This window comes from Chrysoperla carnea, chromosome 1 (genome assembly GCF_905475395.1).
Source record: "Chrysoperla carnea chromosome 1, inChrCarn1.1, whole genome shotgun sequence".
NCBI lineage: Eukaryota > Metazoa > Arthropoda > Insecta > Neuroptera > Chrysopidae > Chrysoperla > Chrysoperla carnea.
The window spans coordinates 79,869,674-79,897,104 of record NC_058337.1 but is presented as its reverse complement, the minus strand read 5'-3'; the positions used below and the strand labels follow the sequence as shown (position 1 = coordinate 79,897,104).

Sequence of the window (27,431 nt, the reverse complement as noted above, 5' to 3'; positions counted from 1 at the left end):
GGTTCGATATAGCTGCATATCAGAACCTAGCTCGTGACGAAGACACACAAAACTGTCACTTTACTCCAAATTTCGAACCTTTTAAATCAGGGAGTAAATATATCCACTTTTAATCCATAGTTACGTTATATCTTCTGTTTAGATTGATATTCCCTCCCCTTGTGATTGGGGTTAGAAGGTCAAAGTGAAGTTTTATATAATACGACAGTTTTCTGTACGACAACCCCGACAACCATGTTTAGTATATCCCCCTTAAAAATAGCAAAGAACGAAGCTTATGTGAAGTGATACAAAAATTATCATAATACATATTTAAGATAAAAGTATTTAGTTTAACATAAGGATAATAATAAGAAGTATCAATGAACGAACACGTTCAATCAAACACCGTCACGTGGTTTATGAAGGGCGTTAAAGTTATAATACGATTTGTTTTATTTAAAAAAATTAATAATTTTCTTATTATAAACGATATACTCTTATTTAATATTTTGTTTAATTTCTGGAATTTTACATTCTCGACATATTTTTTAGCTATATTCATTCTTCTCAATTTATACCTCTCTGGGCACCAACACGTGGTATGTGTAACAGTAAGATTATGCAGTTCATTTTAAAACTAATGGCTAAAAATCGTCATAATAAAAGGGACAATTAGCCATTGTTAGTTTAATAACCTACGAAAATAATAGCCAGTTTACAATCTAACTAGATTTATTAGAAATTAACGATTATTACCATAATTCGGTGACATATACATTTATATTTAATACCTAAAATACCTCGAGTTACTTATCTTCATTATAAATTAAGTAAACCTACTACATATATAAAATATTTAATGCATTAATAAAAATAAAATAAAATAAAATGATGTAATTTAATTTTCAAGAGACTCATAACAAATAAGAATTTCAATTAAATGTACATGATCAGTTTATATTTATACAAACGATTCTTTATTTAGTAAGGCAGCAGGTGATGATTCAGATAATTGAGTTGCATTGATGGTGATATTTAACAGTAGGTCGATCACAAGTGAATATGCTTCGTTTTGACGTATCTATCTTAAGTCACAATAAATTACATCAGATTTTGACAAAAATAAGGACAAATTTCCGAAGTGTTAACGTGACAACTTTATCGATAATAAATTATTTTTTAAGTTTCCAAAACAATTAAGAGTTGATCGTTGCATTGTTAAAGGAATATGTTACCTAAAAGACATAACAATTTCCTGTGTTTTAGAAGTATTTAAAAGTGATTTGCCAATCGAACGTAAATATTAATGTTGGTACTGTGAGGCCACCAAAAAATAAATAAATAAAATCAGTTTAGATTTCCAAGTAAGAATGCGAGTCTGGAAATGGGAACCGAATTTTTCGATGTGAAACCTACATATTACGGTATGATGACAAGGTTTTTTTTTCTTTTTTGGGTAAAAGTCAAGGAAGAAAAATAAACTTTTCCACCCTCACCCAAAGACTCCTTACTATTTCTTGATTCCATGATCCATGAATCACCAATGTAGCAAATGTCCCATTTTAAACAAAACAAAACTAAAAATTTAGTTGTTTTCCTCGGAGCTGGACATTTTCCAAATGCCTTGAATTGGATGTTGATCTGCAAATGTTATTTATTTAGCAGCTTATATTTTAAACTGATATGACATATTCTAACCTAAAAATTTTAAGTCAGAAAGTATTTTTTAATAAATTAATAAAAGAACTCTTGTCGGAAACCTAGTAAATTAGGTGGAAGTTGATTCGGTTGAAGCAAAAATTTGTTCATATTTATATGAGGTGTGGGTAACGCATTCCATTTTTTAAACTAATAAGAGATAGTGAAGTATTTTCCATAACAAAGTTTTTGTTTGTAAAAAAATCGACAACTTTTCTTGGAAAAATTTTTGCAAAAACTTTCTAATTTATGATTTCCTTCATAAGTTTGGGTCAAAGTTAAGGTCTGTCTAAGATGTACCGCTTCGTTTATATGTAACAAGTTTTACTTAGGTCATTTTTTCAAAAAGCCCTTCGTCGAAGAAATTTTAAATTTCTTAACTGAGACAACTTATAATTTGTTTAGTATTGTACGGTGTTATATTTATTTCCACCAGCACCTTAGCTTAATTACTAATTATTATTCATAATACAAACCACACAAGTTGATAAATCGATTAATTTTTATAAATGAAGTTAGGTCAAGAAAGAAAATGTAAAATTAATAATTAAGGTTTAACCGCGACATACCCTTGTGATACAGAGAAATAAAAAATTCTGGTAAATTTAATAAGAACTCAAAAACCTGTCAGCTCGCACCTCTTTTTGCTCTCGTGATGCGTACCAGAATGTTGAAAAAATTGTTAATTAATTTCCTTAATTACTTAAATAACAGAACAGTAGCCAAAAGACTTGCCCAAAAATACAAAATGTAGGCATACTGACTAAAATAAAATAATATATCAATTTCTGTTTTCTGTAACATTGCTGTATATCCGTATTAGAAAGATATAAACTTTTTTTATTCGAAGAAATTAAGAACTATTCTGGGGATATGACACATTCTCACAAGTTGAAAATTTCCACTATCTTAGCCTTTCAACAAAAAATCAAAGGTCAAAATAAGACCGACTTATTCCTCTATTGTGAAGTTGCAATTTAGTTAAATTTGTTAATAAATTAATAATGGTTTCTTATAATTTTCTGAGCAAACTTCTTCAGTCGATTTGTTGAAAGAACTATCTTTTTTTTGCATTTGAGTTGCAATATTTTAAAAAGTATATTACCGCTAGAACTTTTTGAGGTGTTGTTAGTACCTGAATAAAGTAAATTGCAAAATTGAAATCATTAATTTTAGTTCCCGCGGAAAATGCATGCCGTTTCTGTGCTAAATAAAAAATAAAAAAAGGTATCAGCAACCTTCTTTTTATTACCCCTTCGTTAATTTTCGTCCAAATAACTTGAAACATTGTTCATTTTCAAGGTTTTTTGTAAGGTTTTTTCAAGGTTTTCAAGAAACAAATTCAAATTTTTCAGTTATTTTGTGTTAAATAGTTCAAATTCCAATCACCAATAAAACGGATTGATTTGAATATTTCAATGACACTTATTGTTAAGAATTCATCCCTCTGTCGATTCCCTGAGCAAAAACACCATTCGACATCATCTAACTTTTGTTTCTTGGGATTTTATCTACTTACCCTCCAATTTTCAAGCCGATCTTAGCTGTAGGAAAGGAATTTGGAGATTTAACTCTCGTATTCTGGACTGTTATACACAGTTTGTATTTTTAGCAATGTATCTATTTTGTATTTGAGACATACATGATTTTTATGACAAAAATATAAACTAAAAATATAGTCGTAAGTTTTTTATAACCTTCTTCGTATTATTATATTTTTAAGCATAATATTATGCTTGAATTGCGTTTCCAATCCCTTTTAATGCCAGTCTAAGGTTTACTGTAGATAAGTACTTAGTGTGACTAAAAGAACTATGATGAATCTTGCAGCCAAATTTTTAATAAAACTAGAATAAAATTTTGTTGACATTTAATACGTTGTGAACAGCAAAATAAAGACATGATCCAAATGGATTTAAATAAAAACAAAATGGTTCATAAAAATATATACTAGTAACGAAATAATGGAAAATATGCAATCAGTAAAACAAAAAAATAGTGAATTAACTGAAAGTGATTGTGATACAAAAAATATAGACAAATTAAAAAGTTGAGTCACGTCATGTGTCGGGATGTTGCCACCCCCATGGGGAGAAAATGACCTTGATAAAGCGGGGGAATGGTTAGAATCAAATATAGAATTAATTGAACAATGGCTACGACAACGTGCTAGTAATAATTTAATAAAACGGTTACATGAAGCAACCATTTCCCCGACTCCCGTATCAGACAATACAAATGGAATAACAACACCACAGTTACCAATAGTCAAGGTTAAAGACAGTAACAATCATGGGTCACCAAGAACACGATCTTCGTTATCACCAGAAGATGTTATATCTAAACCTCCACCTCGAAAACAATCACAAACATCGACACTATCGTTTTCTCCAGAATCATCGCTGGAAATTTATCGAGAGGTGTCGAATCACTCAAAAATATCAATATTTCAAATACCATCACCAGACGTTTTAGATCCTGAAGGAAGTCGGCGTACATCGACTAATTCAAACATTTCAATTACTCATTCATCTCCGTCTCCACCACCTTGTGAAACAGTAATAGAAAATTTCAAATTTTATAATTCATCTTCTCGATCAACATCGCCAGAGACAACGTCACAATGGGATCAGCCTCATTTACCAGTCACAGTACAACCATCTTCTAATAATATATTGAGTTGCGATTCAGCAGCTGCCATTGCAATTTCATCACGACGTACATCAATTGCATCCTGCCATTTAGTCCATACATCTTCCCAAAGTTCCTTTACTCAACAACAAGGGAGCTCTAATGCTGGTAATAAAACAAATAATGCTGCGTCACGGCGAACTTCAATCACATCTGATTTATTTCAAATATGGTTGGCCGCGTCACCAGTGAAAGCTAGTGCATCTGGAACTTTACCAACAGTGATACGAGATCTGACACATTTAGATGAATCCGAATTGTTTATGGAATTAATTCGTGATGTCGCTAATGAACTAGATTTAGACGTATTGTGCCATAAAATTCTAGTGAACATTTGTATATTAACACATGCTGATCGTGGATCGTTGTTTTTGGCGCGTGGGCCAGCAGATAATCGTTTTTTGGTAGCAAAGTTGTTTGATGTTACACGTGATACAGGTAAGCAAATATTTATTGTCAAAGTGCATTTGCCAATCTTCCTTTATTTATTTTCTTTATTTAGTTGAGCCACTAGTAAACAAAATGGTAATGTTAAATTTGAAATTTCTTTAATTTGTTAGTAAAGTCTACAGTCCTATTGTTTGCTTTGTCGCATCATTTTAATAGGATTGATAGTAGGCTCTTAATAGATGCGTAAATTTCCTGAAAGGCGCTTTAAGATCTACGAAATATGTGAGTGAGGATTTTGTTTTTGAAGCCTCAAAAAGTTGTATGATGAACTTTATGTGTAAATTTTTAAGTATGTTTTTAATGCAATGTACAAGAGCTCAAAAATCGTGATCGTATGACTGCAAAAGATTTAGTATTACGCACCTCCATAATTCCATTTTTTCATATTGAATATTACGTTAAATGATTTCCTTCATGTGCGAACAATAAATTTCAGTGAGGAACAAAATTAACATTCAACCTCATCTGTTCGACAAAGTATTTTGCAGAGGACATTGAAATTTAAAAGGGGCTCGGCCCCGCGCATAACAAATAAAATTGAGGAACTGGTTATAGTGATAAACACTTAATTTTTTTATGTAATTGAAAGTCATTATATTTGTTAATTATATTTTTTATTTTTACAGAATTAGAAGATGCTGTACATAAAGCTCGTACGGAGGAATTACGTATACCATTCGGTGTGGGTATTGCTGGCACGGTTGCACAAACTAAAGAGATTATAAATATTAAAAATGCATATGAGGTATGTATGTACTACATTGACTGTATGTATAGTATTGTAATAATATACTCGTATTCTATTCATATACACATGAAAGCATTATACTGGCAAAAACATTGTATCCAGAAAAATTGACCAAAGTTGAAAAAAAGACTATATCTTTTAGTTGAAAAAGAAAATCTTATTTTAGTTGAACGTTTCAGTTGATTTCATTGGTAGAGCATTCCCCAGAAACAAATTTTTACCGTACACCACTACAGTGCACAACATTTTCTCTCAAACCAACACTTATTTCTTGTCGAATCAATTAAAATTTGTTTCCCATACGAAAAGTTATTTCTTTACCTCGAAAATCGAAATAAAACTCTTTCCTGCATAAAAATGAGGTTTCTTGATTGATTAAAGCCTTTTTATAAAAAATAATATATTTGTGTTTATAGGATTTGTGTTTGTTATATTATGGTTAATTGCTAACCAATAAAAAAATTACTTCAACAAAAGTTGGGTGGGGGACATCTTCTGACATTCGATTGAAAGATAACGATCGAAAAAATGTTTTAAATCAAATATTTATCGGATTGGATCAAATAGCTTCAATGTTTTCGCTTTGTAGTTATTAACCAAAAATCATAATTGTTCATAATTTGCATTAACAATCGAGAATATAACTTGCTTCTTTTTCTCCAATAATTTTATTTCTTTGTCTTTCATCATATAAGGTAGACAGTAGATAATTAAGTAATAATAAGTGGTATCCGCTAGCAAAACTACCGCTGGGAAAAACAGAACAAAAAATCATTTGATCAATTATTAATGATTAGGGATGTTTTGATGAAACGATATTGAAAAAAAATGATGCTCACAACCCACCCGAAACAGTTCAACATTTTAAATCAAGGGTGTATAAAACACATAAGAATTATATATGCTGCATGTTATCTCGTTCAAGTTGTTCAGTGGTTTGGTTTAGATTCGAGGATAATATATAATATTGTAGTAAGGTATGCTGGGTATGTCTTAGAAAATAAATAGAAAAATGTAAATTTTACATGCATTTCTTTCAACAACAACAACAACAACAACAAGACATATTATTAACATTTTAAAATGGTATTTTATATATTGTAAAAATCTCTTTTTTATTTGCTATTGCTGTAAGTTCTTTCGATTTGAATATTTTGTTATTCGAAAAAAATTATGGTAAATATCTAGAAAAATGTTGAATTTCCATATTTATAATCTGCCGTACCAATTTATTTGGAAATGTTGCAATCAAATTTGCAATTTATTGAAATTTGTTCGTAATTTATTATCTTTATTTAAAAATCCTTATTGCATACAAATATTCGTTTTGAAGGAAATAGATGAAGATGAAATATATAAAGTGTTCGACGATTTCTCCATTTTGATACATCCTGAACATTTTTCATGTTTCGTTATTCATTTTGTTTTATATGTGTTTTTCTATAAATACCAGCTATATATTTATAAGACAAGAATATCTTTTGTTCGTTGCTTTCCAATATCTTTTGTACCCCTCAAAAATTAATAAACTAAAAATTCACATCCGAAGAGTTGAGTCAAGATGCCTTTGCTATTTAGGTTGCTTTTCTAACCTTTTATTTACTCCCATACTATTTTTTTACGATACACTATTCACGAAAACTTGATAAATATTTTGTCCAAGATAGCGGTTGACGATCGTTCCCTCCCCTTCCTGCCAACTTGAATTAACATTCAGGCATTACCCCTGAATATATTAACAAGAAAATAAATTCAGCAGAAAATTGCAGAAAAATAGGATATTATTATTGTCCTAATAATAAGAAGACAAAATGATAACAAAAGGTAAAAAAAGTAACATGGTAAGAAATGCATGGAATTTATTACAGTGCTGGTATGGTATATGACGTTATTTACAATACACAATGGCGTTATTTACAATGGTATGGCATTATTTACAATACACTATGGCGTTATTTGCAATACCATTTTGTAAATAACGCCATAGTATTGTAAGAACGCCGTATAGTGTATTGTAAATAACGCCATATATCATGCCAGTATTGTAATAGACGCCATGCCTTTCTTACCGTTTACCACTTTCTACTAGCACGATGAGCAGTCTTTGTACTTTTTAAACAGTTGTTAAACAGTTGTTCGTTATTACTAAAAGGTGTAAACTTTTTACCTTACTTGTACGCAAAGCGCATTCTAGATGAAAACGCAGTCACTACATGATTATGCTTCTTACTTATTCTTCTCATTACTTTCATAACCCGTGATTCGATTATATATCTCTGGTAAGATTTAATCGACTTTGTAGTTTAATCGTATAAGTAACAGACCAAGGTCTAAACTTTAGTATGCTTTGCCATCCTTATCTATAAGTCTCTTTACAAACGAAATATTTGAGAACTAAAAAACAGAGAGAGAAAGAAATAAAATATAACTGATTTTTTCTATATCTGAATTCTGGATATACCAGATTTATGTTATACAAACTTTTGATTAAATATAAGAAACTGTATAATATTTGCTTATAAAAAGAAAAATTCAATAAAATAATGTAATAAATGAATTTGTTTTCAACCTGTTACTTACACAAGCTCTCATGTGTTTTCCTCATGGTACCAATATGCGTTGACAAATAATAATATCGAAAAACATATGTGAAAATAATTGTATTGTAAGCATTTAAATAATCTTATTTTCTGATGAAAAAAATTATTTCGGCCAATTAATAACTGTTCGAAAGCCTCAAAGATTCAGCACGTACCTGAACAAACACACAGTTTTCTTTATTTAATTAATAAGTCAAAGGATCTAAGGTTCTTCAACTATTGGCGAATATGTTTATCTAATAATTTCGAGAAAAAAAAATGGTAATACCGTCAAAATCGCTTAAAATGACGAACCATTTATAACAACGAGATTGAAAGGAACTCATAGGCTGAAATATCAGGTACGACCAACGCATTTACCTAAATCCATATTTTTTGTTGGACTTTTCAGTATGTAAACAAAACACCAACGTACTACTATTTTGAACAATATAATTTTGATTTTTAGCCTTAATACCTCTATCTTCGACATTATCAATTCATATACCGGCTATAGAGCGACGTCATTGAATTTAGTCAGCAATATCGATCAACTTGTATAGGTATTCACATTTATCACTTTAATTTAGAATGGTAATATTGCTTATAGTGACAATAGGATATAACGACTGTAATTGTTGATGTCTTCAATGTCGTCATAACCAATTTTGACAGTATTATGAAAAAAATATAAATAATGTATGATTACCAATTTAATGTCAAATATGGATGGACAAAAGCTTAACGTAAAATTATATTGTTCATTTTTGTTTCTTTTCTCAACATAAGAGAGAGAGAGAGAGAAGGAAATAATAGGATCGTTATTATGACCTTACTGTTTTATCTCTTTAGATAAAGAAAACATTTCTTGTAAAAAAATATAATTAAATTCACTTCAATTCTTTTTATATACATAATGTTTTATAAAACTTTTTCGATGCATTTCTTCACAAAAAGCAGAACTATATGCTTTTCTACCGAGTGATTTAAGTACGAAAAGTTACCAAGAAACCAAACATTATAAAAAACTTTTATTACATAACTTAGTTCTTTATTGCTTTTTTGTTTTCAAAACTAAGAAAAATTTTGCTTTGACAAAACGATCACTGTATTCATATAATATTTGATTTCGCTTCCACTTTAACTCGCTCCTATTTAACTCGATTTTGAATTGTCTCTCTCGCTAAATTGGATTTAGAGGGATACGATAAAACCTATAATATGCCATGAACTATAAACATATATCCATAAACTATCCTTGTTTGGTATTTTGTAGTACAGCGATCGCTTAATGAAATATAATTGTGACGTTTAGGTCATTTCGTATTAATTTAAGATAGGTAATTTTAAACCAATTTCAACAGATGCCAACTTTGACAAAAATAATGTTTGTTTCTAAATCACACAGTTGAATTTCATTAGTTTGTAATTGTTTCTATGCTTCAAAATATCTTATATTTAGCAAATAATATAAAATAAAATTCCACTTTTAGGCTCGAAAACGCACTTTGGAATGTTTTTTTTTTCTACAATTTTTACTTTTTATACCATGTATATGAAATATATCAAGGTATACTAAGTTTAGTCCCAAGTTTGTAATGTTTAAAAATATTGATGCTATGAACAAAATTTTGGTATAGGTTTTCTTAAAATCAATTAATTAGTCCATTTTCAGTTGTCTGTCTGTCTGTCGCCTGTCTGTCGTCTGTCCGTCATCACGATAACCCCAAAAAGGATAAGAGATATCAAGCTGAAATTTTTATAGCGTGCAAAGGACGTAAAAAGTGAGGTCGAGTTCGTAAATGAGTAACATAGGTCAATCGGGTCTTGGGTCCGTAGCACCCATCTTGTAATCCGTTAGAGATAGAACAAAAGTTTAAATGTAAAAAATGTTCTTTATAAAAAAATAATCAAATTTTGTTTGAAACATTTTTTCGTTAACGTCACTGTCTACCTGTAATCAACACTGCCTATACATGGTATTTCAACAATTAACTTAATTGTTTGTTTTCACTTGTTTTCATTTTTATTTTTACTTTTCACTTACTTTTTTTTCTATAATTGTACTTTTTATACATACAAAACCCATTTATTTTGTGTATAAAAATCTCAACATAGCCAGAGTAATTCAATCTTACTGAATTCGAAGGATTTTTTAGACTCTCAAGATAGAAGATTGAGACAGAGAGAGAGTTTGAAAGAAAAATAAAAGTAATTTGTTCAAGAAATTGAACCGGCAACTTCTAGAATTAAATAAAATACTAATTCCCTGTATATAGCAATCACAAATAATAAAAGCATTCATACAAATTTCAATATTCGTAAAAATGTTTTCAATAATTTTTTGTTTGGTTTTATCTAGAGCGAAATGTCTCACATTTTTATGCAGAAATAGCATATATAGAAGCATTTTTCTTTAAAAAGAATCTTATTCTCATTATTTAAAAATAAAAGTTCGCAATAAAAAAAGTTTCTCTTAAAGTAAATAAATAATAAGAATTTGTTTCTCATACGATTAACATATCCACGCACTTACATATACTTACTAACAGAGAGAAAAATAGACAAAAATACAGGAAAGTAATTTTAAATTGAAAAAGTTTCTTTTTTAAATGTTATTTATGTACAAATTTGCTGGCACCGAAGTAAATGGGTAACAACTCGGAAGAAAAGTATTCTGTAATGAAGTATATATACTTTTTATATTTTTATTAAAAACTAGTTTAGGGATATGAATGAACATGAATTTATATACTTTTATACTAGAAAAACTCAGCCTTGATAAATTTGTTGAGAAATAATTCGAGTGTATATAAGTTTATCTAAACAAGTTTTAGCAATGGATGTTAACGGTGTACCTACAAAATAGTGATCTTTTTTCCTAAAAATTTTTAAATTTTTAATCGCCAAATTACATGTGGCCGCGAGCCACAAAATAATTAAATATTTTAAGACAAAACTGACACATCACACCAGGATGCAAAGGAGTCTCTGTATACGCAGGGAATAAATTTAATCTTGGGATTTTGTTTTCCATCGGTGATTTCTATGAAATTCGATTTGGTTTCAGCCACCAAATATTTTAATTTCAAACACAACCACATGTCATAATATTTTATATATAAGACAATTTATTACTTTTCCCTTCGTCTTTATGTGCTTATTCTGTAGGCAAACGAACTGCAGTCAATAACAAAACTTTTCCGTTTTCGAGAAATAAGTGTTTAAAATACTGATGTTTTTCGGTCAAGAATTATTAAATAACAAATTCTGAGCATTATTATGCAAAACTACTGGACGAATTTTGTTAAAATATCCCAGTAGGATTTGAGGAAACATCCAAGGAATGGAAGTACAGTTGTTTCATGGGTGAGCTAAACAGTGGGCTGAAGTGAGGTATAGCACGTGCGGGATTTGGCTTTCAAGTTGGCATTGTCAATATTGACAGTGCTATGAAGGTAGTTAAGTTAGGACATGGCAGGTAAAGGCTACTTTACACAGTCCTTGTTTTCAAATTTGAAATTGTAAAACGATGCAGGCAGGTAACTATTTGTTGATTATAAAGTTTTGCTACTTCATTATAAACTAATAGATAACTTTTTTGGTTTGACTTTTCTTCAAAAATTAGTTTTAGGAAAGTTACGTGTAGTTAGTAACTGTAAGTTTGCTATAGCTTTTATTGAATAACAGTTTTCTCAAGGAACGATACTTGGTAAAACATGTCCAAAATTAAAAAGAGCTTAAACTAATCTAAAATGTAAAGTCAAGTGGTTTAATAAAAATTATGAAAATATATGAGAATAAGTTTAAACATTTTAAAAACATTTATACCCTGATGTGATTAAATGTAGGAGATATATTTCTATAATTCTTTTTATCTGCCATTTATTTGGAGGTTTGTTATAAGTTTACGTGGTGTGTTGAAAATGAATTGGAACGGGTCCCTTATACAGAGAAAAACTAATAAAATTTGTGATCAAAAATATCTATATATTATAAAAATATAATACCCCATTCTAATTGAATTCATATAATTTTATAAAAAATTTAATAAAATTTGATATAATTGAAAAGTTTATTTTACTGAAATACGATGGAACAAATACCGTTTAAAAAAATATTTCAATAAAAATACAGAAAAATTATTAAATTTGACATAAATCCCCCGTGATATAAAACGGAATACATATATTGCATTTGACATGTGTAACAAATGTGAATTTTTTACTTGTGACGACAACATTCTACAGTCAAACAGCACTATTACACAAAGCAGGAAAATCTACCTTTTCTTCATATAGGTACGTAATATATGTATATATAGTACATTTGATTCTCTTTTAGATATCTTCTCATATAATATAAAGGAAAAATTCATTGTATGTATAGATATCAATAAAAAAGTCCACGAAGATTTAAAATGGAATTCGATGAACAAAGACAATTCAAGTTCGGAAAATTTTATTCATCATTGTAATAAAAAAAAGAAACAACAGAAGACAAAATTGAACATTTCATTCTAGTTTCTTAAAGTCACAAATGTCGATAACAATCAAAGATTGCTCACTTATTAAACTACAAGAAATCGAATATGTATGCTACATGGGCTCTAGTTTCATATTACTTTGTCGCATTGAAATATGAGAAGATTACTAAAGAGAATCGATACAAAAAAAAACCTTGAATCAGACTTGAAAATATAACACAATCAATAGAATAAAAGAAAGAAATTTTTTAAATCCAGTATTCCACTATAGGTTCTTTTTTGGTAAGGATACGGCGCTTTACATTATGATATGAAATCTGAAGACACTTACATACAACAAAATCTAATCATAAATTAGTTTAACCGATCTAGGCACTGCAAGTTTAAAAAAATAAATATAATTTGCAAAATAAGCCTACGGTAATGTCTTGCGTTGATGTGTATATTATTAACTAATGAATTTTTTCGGTGTACGATTTCTTGCCATCATGTAAAACCGTGTAAGCGTTTCAGTGTTTCACCAAGCCAGGAAATAAAGAAAGGCAGTGGAACGACTTTCTTTCATCTTTTAAAAATCGGTCTCGTGTATTCCGCGCATTTATGTTTGTTTATTCGTAAGTTTGTATGGAGCTTTTACATGTTTATTTTACATGGAACAACAATAACATGCCTTACTCGGAATAAACAAATAATTTCGCATCTTTTTTTAAAATTCAACTCTGAAAAGCGTTATAACAAAAATACAAACTATAACAATGTAACTAATACTTGTTAAAGTTTACAGAAAATGTTAGAAAACACAATTTTTTTTGTTAAAAAAAGGGTATATATATTTGAACTTTTATATATTATACAATAAATCTGTGGACTTAAATTTACCTTTTTTAGCTCTACGAAATCAACTAACCGGACGATTAATTACTGCCGTTGCATGGACAGGTAGGAAATATTTGACTATGTGTGCGAAGTTTTATTATTTTTATACCATGCATACATATATGTAATATGCAAGGTATACTAAGTTTAGTCCCAAGTTTGTTAAACCATGCATACATATATGTAATTTGCAAGCTATAGGTACTTAGTTTAGTCCCAAGTTTGTGGAGCTTAAAAATATTGGTGCTACGAAAAAATTTTTAGTATAGGTGTAAAAATGTGGCTTAGGTGTTCATAGAATCACCTAATTAGTCCATTTCGGTTGTCTGTCTATCTGTCCGTCTATCCGTCTGTCCGTCTGTCTGCCATCACGATAACTCAAAAACGAAAAGAGATATCAAGATGAAATTTTTATAGCGTACTCACGACGTAAAAAGTGAGGTCGAAATCGTAAATGAGCAACATAGGTCTTTGGGTCCTGGGTCCGTAGAGATAGAACCGTTAGAGATAGAACAAAAGTTTAAATGTAAAAAATTTTATTACTTATTGTTGTTGTTTACATTTAATCATGCACACGATATTTACATCATGGTCTGTTCGACTAATCTCTTTAATTAAGTAAAAAATGTTCCTTATAAAAAACATTACAACTTTTGTTTGATAAATTTTTTCGTAAACATCACTGTTTACCCGTGAGGGCGTAGATAAGGCGTAAATTTTATAGTATGTATCATAAGGGAATATCAGTTATGTATGTGTGACAGAGAAATCAATACTGTCTAAGTATAGTGTTTCAACAATTAACTCAGTCAATTGTTTGTTTTTACTTGTTTCTCCACATTACAAACTATAGTCGTATACCAATCTTGTATCAAAATATCAATTGCTGGCTTTCCAATCATTTGTTATTCAGTACCTATAGGCTGAGAAATAATTATATTTAAAACTATATTTTTCTAAAAAATTTCATTCGAATAATAGCATATTCAAAGACTGCATATGATAAAACAATGTGGAATATTTTTCTAAAAGCATTCTAAGTGTAGTATACATTTTTATGTATAGAGTAACAAAATGAAAAAATTTTCTTTCGTAAAATATTTAAGTGTCGATTTTTCTCTATGTCATAGATATTTCATTAAATTTTATTTGTTTTTATTGTTTCATGATCATGATATTTGTAATCAGTAACTATAGTCAGATGACGTAACCAATGCCTCGTTGCATACAGTAAAACAAAAAACAGTCAGAATGGTAAATTTTATGCTACATTTGATTTTATCGTTTATGCTTGACTTTTTATTGTCACCATTTCGAGGTATACAGATTTTTACCTTTACGATACCTACACAGTATTAAAAAAGATTGTTGCCCGAAAAACTGTTGGAAAAAAAAAGATTTGGGAACAGGTTTACTTTGAGTAATTTTTAGGTAGTTTATTTTCAGAATTGCGTATTAAAAAATAAACTTAATAAAGTAAAGCATATTCAACAGTTCAAAATTAACCACTCTTACAATAAAAGGTAAAACGTAAGTCGATAACAGAATATCACTCGAAGGTCGAAGGCTACTTCAACTTCTTGAAATTAAAATAATTTCATAAATATGAAATAGTTTTTAGTGTAGGTGCTAAGTAGGTTTCGAATAAAAAAAGAATTTTTTTTTTTCATGCAGAATAAACTGATAAAATTAGGAGCTATGGTCGTATAAACAATTAATTTGTTTATAACAAATTTCTCCCCAGTCTGAGCGATGAGCAAGTTGAAAATTCGGATTCAGCATCTCGTATGCATTCGCGTGCGGTTACAATAACCTAAGTTTTATTAGAGATATTTGAAAAAATAAAAATGATTCTTAAATTAGCACAAATTTGAAATTTTCTCATATATATTTATTTATTCTATCGCTAAGGGCTCGCTTTCGACTTATAAGCTAATAGCGGGTTGGAAAATGATAAAACTTGATAGTTACAATCGCTATCTTCGTTGCTATTGCATAAAATGTATTTTTATGCTAATAACATTAAAATATAGACTCATACCTTTAAAATGAGTAACTAAAAGTACAAAAATATTATTTATTGGCCAATTTACGGATGTTTCAAACCAAACGTCGATCTTGTGCAATATCATTTTCGTTTACAATTTTAAAAATATATCCGATTCCATTGGCCGTATTAAGACGACCACAGTAAGATAGGTCCTACGGATCCAAGACCCAATTGACTTCAGTTGCTCATTAACGAGCTCAACCTCAATTTTTACGTCCTTAGCGATTATAAAAATTTCAGTTTGATGTCTTTTTTACGTTTTTGAGTTATCGTATTGTCAGACATAAGGGCAGACAGACATAAAAACGAACAAGCAGAATTGAATTTTATAAACCTCTATACCAAAATTTTACTTGTAGCACCGTTATTTTTAAGCTTTACAAACTTGGGGCTAAATTAAGTATACCTTGATGTATTATGGTATAAAAATCAGATCGAAAAAGACATTCAAATTATTTATCGGCGTCATTGAAGGTTTACTTTGGAGGGAGACTCTTTGAATATACGAAAAATTCGAAAAAAAAAACTGTCTGTTTAAAAATAAATTTCTTATTACAAGGAACATTCCGAGTATCTCTTAAGAAAAATATTTACTGATTTAGGCGAACTAACTTTTTAGAAAACCTGTTTATATTAGATGGATATATGTTCAACGAATAAAATAAAAGGTTCAATGTAAACCTTTCGGGCACACATTTCTATAATAGTGAAATAATTCTTAAATATATATTATATACCTAGCGGGATATCAATTCTAATAGTAAATAAGGGACTGTTTTTACAAAATACAAATATAATAAAGCCTTAAATAAAAGGTATAATAATATTATTTTAAAATTTAAACATTATTTTTATAAGGACTTAAATAGAAAAATATTGTATTTATTAAGTCCACATTTTTATGACAGGATATAATCGAATTCTATCAATTTTAATATTAAATTTATAAATAAAATGAATCATTTTCAGATTCCACGACTTACTGCATCGGTAGAACAAAGCTCTTGGGCTCTCATTAATAATAAGAGTTTTTCATGAGATCCATATGAGAATCTCCAAAATTTTAGTATTTTAGAATAAATATATTCAGTAACTGTTTTAAAACTTTCGAAGAGCTTCTTAAATTTTTGAGAGAAGAATATCTGTAGCCACTGTAGGCCAAAAGATATTGCTCAAATTATTTGTCAAATTAAAGTAATTTTAAACAACATAATATAACTGTTTAGAAATATTTGGATCTCCGGACGTATATACACACTTGGTTCGTTGGTTGTTTAATTTGGCAAATAACAGGGGAATATTATTTAATGGACAAAATGTTTCAAACAAGAGAAATCGAATCTTACGGTCTTGATCTTGAGCTACTAAAATTCAACTCAATATTTTCTTGGATTTACAAATATGTCTCAAATATCTAACGGGATCCACTAAGTTAAAGGAATAAAAATTATAACTTTGTTAAGAAATTTTTCAGTAATAGTGTTGTTTATTCGTAGAGATAAAGTGATTTTTCCTACAAAAGATGCTATTTATAGGTTAAATTTGCCGTGGATTGAGTCTGGTTTGACACTTGAAGTCCACACGAATAACTTCCCAGCAAGAAAAAAAAGTTATAAAAAATTTAAAAAAATTATAACTCGATGTTATGAAATTCTTTTCGGATCATATTGCCGTTAATACGCTTTGATTGGCACCTCAACGAAGTCGATAGCGGCTTGACCGAATGTTATGAAATTCTTTTCGGATCATATTGCCGTTAATACGCATCGATCGACTCCTCAACGAAGACGTTATCATTTTTGTTCGAGTGATATCAACGACGAAATAAATGTCTGCGTATGTACGTAAACACACACACGCACACATATTCACACACTTTTTCTCCCAATAAGTATTTATGTCTTGTCCTAACCATTAAACATAAAGAGATGTTGAATATTTCGAATTCGAAAATCGAACCCATTACAATAACTTCCAATAGGGGGAAGTTAATAATTAGTATGAACAAAACTTGTAAATACGATGGGATTAACGAAGTAGTAAAGTCAAAGTGGCGAGCTTGTTTTTATCTATTATGAATTCAAAATATCTCACTACTTATGAATTTTAACATGTCATGCTTCGTCTTCGAATGTTTGTTTCTATCGTATTTATCTATAAATACGATTTGATGATGTAAAAAAATTTATCCAAAGTATAAAATCAAATTTGTTTACAAATATCATTTCCTAAATTTGTAAATGCCAATGTTGTTTTTATAGCTCACGTTTGTGATTTTATTAAAAATGAAAAATAAAATCGAAAATATATTAACGTTTTTACGATTGTTTTCGTTTAAATATGCAAATCTTATTTTAGCATATGAAAATCTACATACATTTCAAGTAAGTATTATAATAGCATTATAACCATTCAAAAAATACAATATCGTTTGGTTAAAGAATATTCTAACGTATATCTCTCTTTGATCGAGAAGATACTTTTACATTCGACTTTGCTACAAGATAATATTGTCCTCTTTATTATTCAAAACAAAATTTACATAAATGAAAAACATATCTAATGGTAAACGAGAATCTGAAAAGCTAAATGCCGAATAGAAAATCAGTTCTTAACTGACGGTAAGCCACAACTTTTTATCAAAACAATACAAATTTTTACTACTTTGAATATATTTTCGATGTACTAAAAAAAGGAAGAAATTTGAACCAATAAAATCTCATATCGCTTAAGTGTCTAAGATAAATCGACCGACAAAAAATCGATCCAATTTGAATTTAAATTTTTCTTATAGTTTAATAAATCTACCGGATTTTGATAATGAATTCGAAAAATTTTTGGAAACGGCTAATTTAAAAACAAAAATAGGTTTCTTAAAATACAGAATAGGATTTTTTCGGTTCCAGAACGATAATAGCGACTTTGCATGCAGTTTTTATCTCTACATTGTTTCCTTTGGTGACGTTTTCTTGAAAATCTTTGCTTCTATTGATCGGATTGAGACGATTAAAAATGACCTGAAAATAATTGGAAATTTTCAATTTTTAAACTTTTTAGTAACTCAAATCTGGAATTTTTCGATTTTTTTGCATTTTTGAGTTACATATTTTCAGAATTGCTACTCAATTTCTTCATTTTTGGAGATGTTATCGGACAAACTATATATCACCTAATATTTTAAAATTTGTCTGGTAAGATCTCGAAAAATGACATTTGTTCAGCTAGATTATTGCTGTTCGATTAAATGAATGACAAACAATTCCCTTCAGAAATTATTTATCAGACGGCTGAGAACAACGTATATGAAATATATTTCATTTTTATTTACAGTTACCGACAAATTCGCTAGTTTAAAATATCCCCCGAAAAAACTCAAAGATTGTCCAAAATTTTAGACCCACAGAAAAATGTTCACTTTATTATTTCCAGTTTATGAAATTTAATTGTAAAATTCTATATTTTATTTACTTTTTTTTAACCTGCCCCCTCTTTTTCATTTTCTTGAAAGGAAATTAAAAGAACACAAATTAGTATTCCGAAAACTGTGTACTTTTTGAAATGAATGAGCAGACGTGATAGAAGGAGATCCTTGATTGTGCCCTGAGCAATAATGTAGCATTATAATTCTAAATTTAGTTTATCTTAATTAAACAACATATTATGTATATATCGCAGTCAACTAGCTTAATTAGCCGTTCAATTAACAGTCTAGCCTTTTTTCTAACCAGCGATCTGAATGAAATTCAGTCTTTTTAATACGATATTCAATGAACTCGCAGGCAAATGCTCAGGCCATTGATATAATTGGTTGATTTATAGGCCATTTCGATTCGCAAGGAACATTGATTCACAATAGGCTTAGAACTACATTTTGAAATCCTTGAGCACCAATAGTGGAATGGCAAGTCTGTGGCAAGCCTTTCTGAAAGAAATTAGACTTGCTGAAATTTCGTCGCCGTAGTTCGTATCTGAGTTCTGTGTAGCTCTAGCAAATTTTTGTTACTAAACTTGCATTGAACGTGGACGCAATAAATCTGTGAGAAGCATCAACAATATTTTGGCTGTCCGGCGCCATAATATTGACGTGTGTGAGTTTCAGCACCAGGTAGGAGAAAGTGAAACTAAACTTAACTGACTAGGATAGGCAAGTAGTTAAACTCTTTCGATCCAAGTCATTTTGCCCAGCTGTTTCATTGAATGGCTGAGTATCGTTCAACCCGCTAGTTGAACGGCACCATTCATACTCCAATGATCTTAGGGTTTTACCTCGGAATCTGATGGAATAAGCTGAATTTTTGTACAAACCTTTATTAAGATAGTAAAAATGTTGTCTCAAAAGTCACATATGATCTCGCGTGCGCGTCCTTAGATATTCAAGGTCAAAGGTCACGAAAATCAGTTTTTTTTTAATATCTCGTTTCTTTTGCCTACAATCGTATTAACAATATAAAAGTTGTAGAGGATAAATTTTTCTGCAAAGTTTGACTGAGGCTTTTTTTTTGTATGTTGAACCGTTTTTCAAATAGAGGGCGCAGAAGATGGTGCGCTAAGCATAACGTACTTCACTGCTGGGACAATATTTATAAATATAAGTTATTAAATAATTATTTAAGTAGTATATAATGAATAATTAAAGAAAAAAACCGCATAATAAACTGATATTCTCGATTGAGCTTGTCTATTATACGGTTTTTTCACTTAATTAGCGATTAGAACAACTTAATTAATTATTTCATACCTTATATTTATAAATATTGAACCTACACTAAAGTAAGTATAGTTGAGTGATTTAAGCTTTCAGAATTTAACATTTGTAGGTACTATCAAAATAAAGGTTTGTAAAAAAAATTCAGCTTATGCCGTAAGATACCGAGGTTGAACACTTTTTTTTACTAAGATGATCGGGTTATCAGTAAAAAGACTAGACTGTTAATTGAATGGCTAATTAAGTTAGTTGGCTGCGACGTATACAATATATTCAAATATTGATATATTTAATTTAAACATATTCTATGGTGTAGCAGCTGTATTAAGAATTGCTTAGATTCTCAAAAGCTCAGGATAATCTATATCAACATAAAACATATACACTTGCATATAAAGTATTAATTATTATTAAAGTAAATTATTGTTGAAATATACTTATCCATAATAATAATATGGGTTATGTTATTCTAGTATGGATATATTCCTGTATACAATGCAGGATAGATGATAAATATTGAGCTACTTAAAGCACAACACTAGTAGCTACATGGATTCCACTTACATTTCAAATAGTTTGTAATGTTTGTTTAATAAACGTGTTGACAAAGATTTTGTCTTGTAATAACAATACCATGAAATGAATATAGGAAGGTACAGTTATACAGCTAGCCATATTTTCAATCTGAAATTTTTTTAAATAAAAATAATTTAAGATCGATCTCATATTGGCAAACGGTTGATATTTTATTTCTGTAAATTATATGTTAAAAAATATTAAGGGTTAAAATATACAAGTACGGCAATAAAAAAAGCTAATGTATAATAGACTAAAGTAGGTAGATATTGTATTCATTCTTGTAGTATATTAGCAATACATCTGTAAATAGCTACTGGATGTAGAGATTGTGACAGATTTTATTCGACGATTTCTCTTTGATGTTTGCAACCGAAAGAAACTGAAACACTCCACAGTATGGAAAAATTAGCGTAGATGTCGATTGACGATGTTACATCTAATATAAAATAATAAAAATTAAATTTTACACACAAAAATGGAAAATAACTTTTGATTATTTTAATCACTTATTTGGTTTTATAATAAGTTATTTCGCTTCTTGAGATTTTTCACAAAACAATGATTATACGAGACTGGGCCAAAAAAAGCTTCTTTCTTTGGTTAAAATAAAAAATAAAAAACTCTCCAGGTAATAATTACAAATAGCTTATTCTAATACTAATGATTCTAAACAGAAATTGTATTGTATTATTCTTGTACAGAAATTGATCCAGAAATTAGAGCAGCTTTGATATTTATATCGAACACCCCAAGAAAAACTTATTATGTACCTTTACTCATGTAAATTCAAAACTTATTTGTTTATTGTTCTATAATTACGATTTTCCATTCACTCTTTTACAAGTAATAATAATAATAATGGGGGTTTAACCTCCGTTTTTGTGACGCATGCCTAATCACAGAGGCCACCCACATCATTATTTGTTAATCTTTATTTAATCAATTACAAACATATACAATTACATTTTTGATGTGGGTGGAGTCCGTTACTTCGTTCTTATCCAAGCGACGACAATGTGATCAAATCTGCACTCCCATTAATTATAAATTGTTCACACTGCCACTGCCTGGTTTCGAACCCGCATCCTAAGTCTAAATAATCCTACGTTCTAAAACTAGCGTCTTAGACCGCTCGGCCATTTAGACTCTTTAGACAAGTAAAATGCAGACTAAAGAATAGAATCTATGAATCTGAGGAGCCATATGCAAAAACCTTGTGAAAACTCCATATGGATTAACGAAATAAAACCTCTGCATATATAACAATTTTATTTTGAATTAAATAACTTTTTTAATACCATTTATAGCTGGTTTATAATAACCTATATCTGTGTACTGTGTACTGTGTATAATGCTTTCAACTACATGAATCATAGGATCTGTTCAATAATGTATTAAACAATAATAGTATCGTATGATATATAAACAAATATACAACATGCAACTAAATATTATTATCTATTTTGAACTTTGATCTATATCTAAAAGAACTATTGAAATCCATAGTTTTAGAGAATTTGACTGAAAGCCTTTTATATTATATGACTATAATAATATTTTTGTGTATGCTGTAACCTATATGATTTAAGACTATACCAATATTATAATAATTTTGTTGATATTAATATTGTTATTTATCGCTTTGTGTTACAGGATCCACGATTTAATAGTGATGTTGACATGCGTACAGGATATAAAACAAATTTAATATTATGTATGCCAATATGTAATTATGAAGGTGATGTGATCGGTGTTGCACAAATTATTAATAAAACTAATGAAAGTGAAGAATTTACAGACCATGATGTGGAAATATTTCAACGTTATTTAACATTTTGTGGTATTGGTATACAAAATGCACAATTATTTGAAGTATCGGTGCTGGAATATCGACGGAATCAGGTACAGTATTCATTTTTATTTATACCTTTGAATTATTTTTTTTTTTTTGTAATTTTTGCATTTAAGAATCTATTTTAAATCTGTTTTGCATTAATTATGCACATGATACTTGAACTTGAAACTTGCTTTCAAGGTTATCCTAATTAATAGTTGTTAACGTAAAGTACTTCTATGGTTTTTTCGAAGTAATAATAGAAACTTATACTTCAAAAATATTTCGATGTGATAACACTAGGGTTTATTTTATTTTATAGTTAGGCAAGTAGATATTAAAGATAAACGAGTGTTGTTCGATACTTAAAGAGGAATGAGTTGCACCATCTAAAATTGATCATATGTTCTAAAAGAAGGCCAAACTCAAAATATTATTCCCTTATTATACTCTTTTACTCTTTTACTTTAAATAATAGGTTATTCTAAATAATCAAAAGGTAAAATGGCACCACTCTATATTAAAGGCGGAACCATTATGATAAAAGTAGAAGCCTACTATTAGGAACGACAGACACCTCAGAATTTATGGCACTACTCTATATTAAAGGCGGAACCATTTTGATAAAAGTAGAAATTACGTTGAAAATATTATATTTTGAGCCTACTATTAGAAACGACATACATCTCTGAATTTATTAAAAAATAGATAAAAATACCTTCTTTTAAACAAAAATCCAATTTTGGAAGTTATGGAAGTTAAACATACTTTCTAAATTATTCAAAGCCTGTTGTCATAATTTTAACCTTTGCATAAGATCGTGGCTTAATATATTTATTTTTTGATTTTTTTAAAAATAATTTAGAATATATAATAGAAAGAGCAGCTCAATTTGATCCAACTTTCAGAAGTTAGATAATATTGTAGTTATAGCTTTATTAAATACGACAAAAATTATAAAATAAAAAACTAAAATATCAGTCCGAATCTTTAAAACTACTGAACCGATTTTGATGAATTATGGGACTACTCCATGTAGAGAGTATATCCTTGCAAGCAAAGCAAACATTTTCAGAATCAGTTTATAATTGACGGAGAAATCGGTGAACATATATAGGAATATATTTGTTTAGAAGCAAATATCAATTGATAATGTGCCAACTTCGAAGTATGTCCTACCCAATAAAAAAAATTATCGAAATCTTACCACACTGTAAAAAGACGTGAGTGATCAAACATTTAAAAATAGTATACGACTTGAATTGAGAACCATGGAATGGATTGGTGGTCTGAAATTTCATAATACGATAATCTCGCTTATTTTTCTTAAAATACTGAAAAGAATATAAAAAATGTATTAATGGTGAAAAATTATAGTGAGTTATCGAATCACTATTATATTCCAAATTTTTTTTTTAATGCTAGGTAAATTTACACCGAAATATGGTTCAATCAATTTTTATTTGAGTGCATTCTTTTATTAATTGGTTTATAGAAAATACACAAGCAGCTTTATGGATATTCTATACCTATCATAATTTACGGTGGTATCAATTTGCCACCATCTCTAAGTCCAAAAGTTACCTAAACTCATTTTGAATGACATTGAAAAAAGTGTTTATTTAAAATATGTTTGATGTGTTAGTAAACATATTCATAAAAAATAATTGAAAAAATTAATAACAACTTGAAAACTTGTAAAAAGTGCAGAAAAGTGTAAAAAATTTATCGATAAATTGAAAAATAAATAAATAAATACCAAATCATCAATATTGATTAAAAATGTATATAATGATGTAGTATGAACATATACATATGAGATATTTTTAGATATTTATTTTTATAAGTAATATGTTTATATGATAAAAACATGACCAGTTGATTACCTTTTCTAATTATATGTTTGGGTGATTATTTTAATTACCTGACTCTGATAAATATGATGGATATTATATTTAAACTGCCATTTTATATTTCTAAATATTATATTGATTTTTATACCATGTATATTTGTAATATGCAAGGTATACTAAGTTTAGTCTGTTTGTAATGCTTAAAAATATTGATGCTACGAAAAAAAATTTTGGTATAGGTGTCCATAGAATCACCTAATTAGTTCATTTCCGGTTGTCTGTCCGTCTGTCCGTCTATTTGCCAACACGATAACTCAAATACGAAAAGAGATATCAAGATAAAATTTTTATAGCAGGACGTGTGAGGTCGACTTCGTAAATGAGCAACATAGTTCAATTGGGTCTTGGATCCGTAGGCCCCATCTTGTAAACCGTTAGAGATAAAACAAAAGTGTAAAAATGTTCCTTATAAAAAACAAAACAACTTTTGTTTGATACATTTTTTCGTAAACATCACAGTTTACCCGTGAGAGCGCAAATTAGGCGTAAATTGCATAGTAGGTATTATACGGGAATATCAGTTATGTATGTGTGACATGTATGTATGTGTTATTTCAACCATAAACTCAGTCAGTTGTTTGTTTTCATTTGTTAACTATAAAATTATAGTTTACCAGATGCAATATTTATTATTTATACAACAGGAATTCTCAGTTTTATGTTATTTATGTCGAATTTTGATAAACACATGTCAAATCTTTAAACAAATGCACTCCGAACTATTAGATCAAGTAATGTCTTAAAAGCTGACCCTTCTTATTCCGTCAGACGAAAATCACAACATATAAGGAAACGTTATGCTATGTGCTATATTTATGGGAGGAGTAATTCAGACCTCCGATGAATATTTATATCCCAGTCGTCGCACGCTATACGTTCCAAAGGTAGCTGGGATGCTAGTTTATTTACATCGTTATATTTTTGTTTCAAGATTTTATCGCTCTATGAAAAGTTGTGGGCCATAGTATCTTAAAATTAAATTTTATTGTTCTATCAATGTAAAGAAACATGTAAAAACAGGTGAAAACAAAGAACTGACTGAGTTAATTACAGAAAAACTATTTAAAGACAGTGTTGATTACGCAATCGTTTGTTATTTTACCTCATATAAGTAAAAAAAGACAGCCAAACATACATACATACACACTTAACTGATAATCCAATATACCTAATACAAACTATATCATTTGCACTTAATTTGCGCTCTCACGGACAAACAATGATGATTACAAAAAAATGTTTCCAAAAAAAGTTTCTTTTTTTATAAGGAACATGTTTTACCCTTAAACTTTTAAGGTTTCCAAAATCTCTTAAGGTTTACAAAATGGGTCCCACGGACCGAAGACCCATTAGACCTATGTTGCTCATTTACGAATTTGACAGAGAGACAGACGGACAAACAACCAAAAATGAACTAATTAGGTGATTTTATGAACACCTATACCAAATTTTTTTTCGTTGCGTCGATATTTTCAAGCGTTACAAACTTGGGAATAAACTTTGTATACCTTGTATATGTCATATATACTCACTGTCAGAAAAAATGCCACAATTAAAACATTCTAAACGTACTCATCATATGTTATGTTATAATAGTAACACTTAGAATGTTTTAAGGTAGTACCAGCATGAAATCACTTTTCGACAGATTTGGCCGAATTTTTTTTCTCGGGTTTATAATAGCTTTATTTATGAATTCCTAAAATTTCATAATTTTTGACCGTTTAGATCGCGAGATATTTAAAGACAAAGTTCGCGATTTTGAGGGTCATGTCCCATTTAAAGCATGTAAAATGTCCGGTCTCTCCAACTATTTTTTATGATATTATTATATATTGAAGAAAAAGTAGAAAAAAATGTTTATACAATAAAATTCTAAAAAAAAAATTTAGAAATTAATTTTCACTTTCGAGATATTAATTTTGACGTAAATTGATCGAAATTGGGACGTTGGCATAATTATTTCCCATTTTAAACGGTCAAAATTTCTGAAACTTTGGGAATTAATAGTAAGCATTATTAAATTCTTAAATTTAATTTTTCGTTAAATTCTGTCGAAAAAAAAATTGTACCATTGCTTTAACATAGAAACTGCAAATACCATGCTGGAAATACCTTAAAACGAGCATTTTTTCTGACATTGAGATACATGGTATAAAAATACTTTGTCTGTGTTTTTTTTAATCATCCTGCATGCATATTTGGTTCACTAGAGAAGTTAAAACTAATAATTATTTTTTTCTTATTTTAAATTTACTGCATAAATATGTGAAATATTACATAAGCATGTGAAATTTTTGCATAAATAATATGTTAGTAACCCTATTAATCAAATTAATTTGGATAAATAAAAGATGGAAATAATAAGAAATAATTAGTTCAATTAATTGGCCAGAAATATAAGAGCACCTATTTCATCTACAAAATGGTAGGTATCATAAAAGTAATGAAAGAATACTAATATCCATTTTACAATAAATTTAACGGATGTAAGCTTTTAACGTCTTGTAATATAAACAAAGACTATGATAATTTTATGTATTTTTTAGACATAAAGTAGATAAACTAACTCAATGATTTACTATACCGCACAATATTAAACTTGTAATACGATATGAAAAGATGGATACATCAACACGAAAAATGAATCTTAAAATATGTTCTATAAAAACTGAATCTTGGTTGTCACTCTTTGTGCTTGTATACAGCATGTCTGTGAATATCGAAAATAACGACATACAGCAACAAGGACCAATATTTATCGAAATTAGAAACCGGCTAAAGCGATCATGGCATGTACCTAAATGTTATTGTGAATGGCCGAAGTGCAGTGTATGTTA

The 27,431-nt window shown here is 29.1% G+C and overlaps 1 protein-coding gene across 1 annotated transcript in view; it reads left to right on the top strand.

The window, feature by feature from the left end:
* Nucleotides 1–3,712: 3,712 nt before the first annotated feature.
* LOC123302642 (cGMP-specific 3',5'-cyclic phosphodiesterase-like) overlaps nt 3,713–27,431 on the top strand; it is a 121,134-nt gene continuing 97,415 nt past the window's right edge. The window contains exons 1-3 of the mRNA XM_044885681.1: nt 3,713–4,809; nt 5,448–5,566; nt 22,498–22,746. Coding sequence (XP_044741616.1) covers nt 3,753–4,809; nt 5,448–5,566; nt 22,498–22,746 — 1,425 coding nt within the window. The 5' untranslated portion in view covers nt 3,713–3,752. The remainder of the gene's footprint in view (nt 4,810–5,447; nt 5,567–22,497; nt 22,747–27,431) is intronic.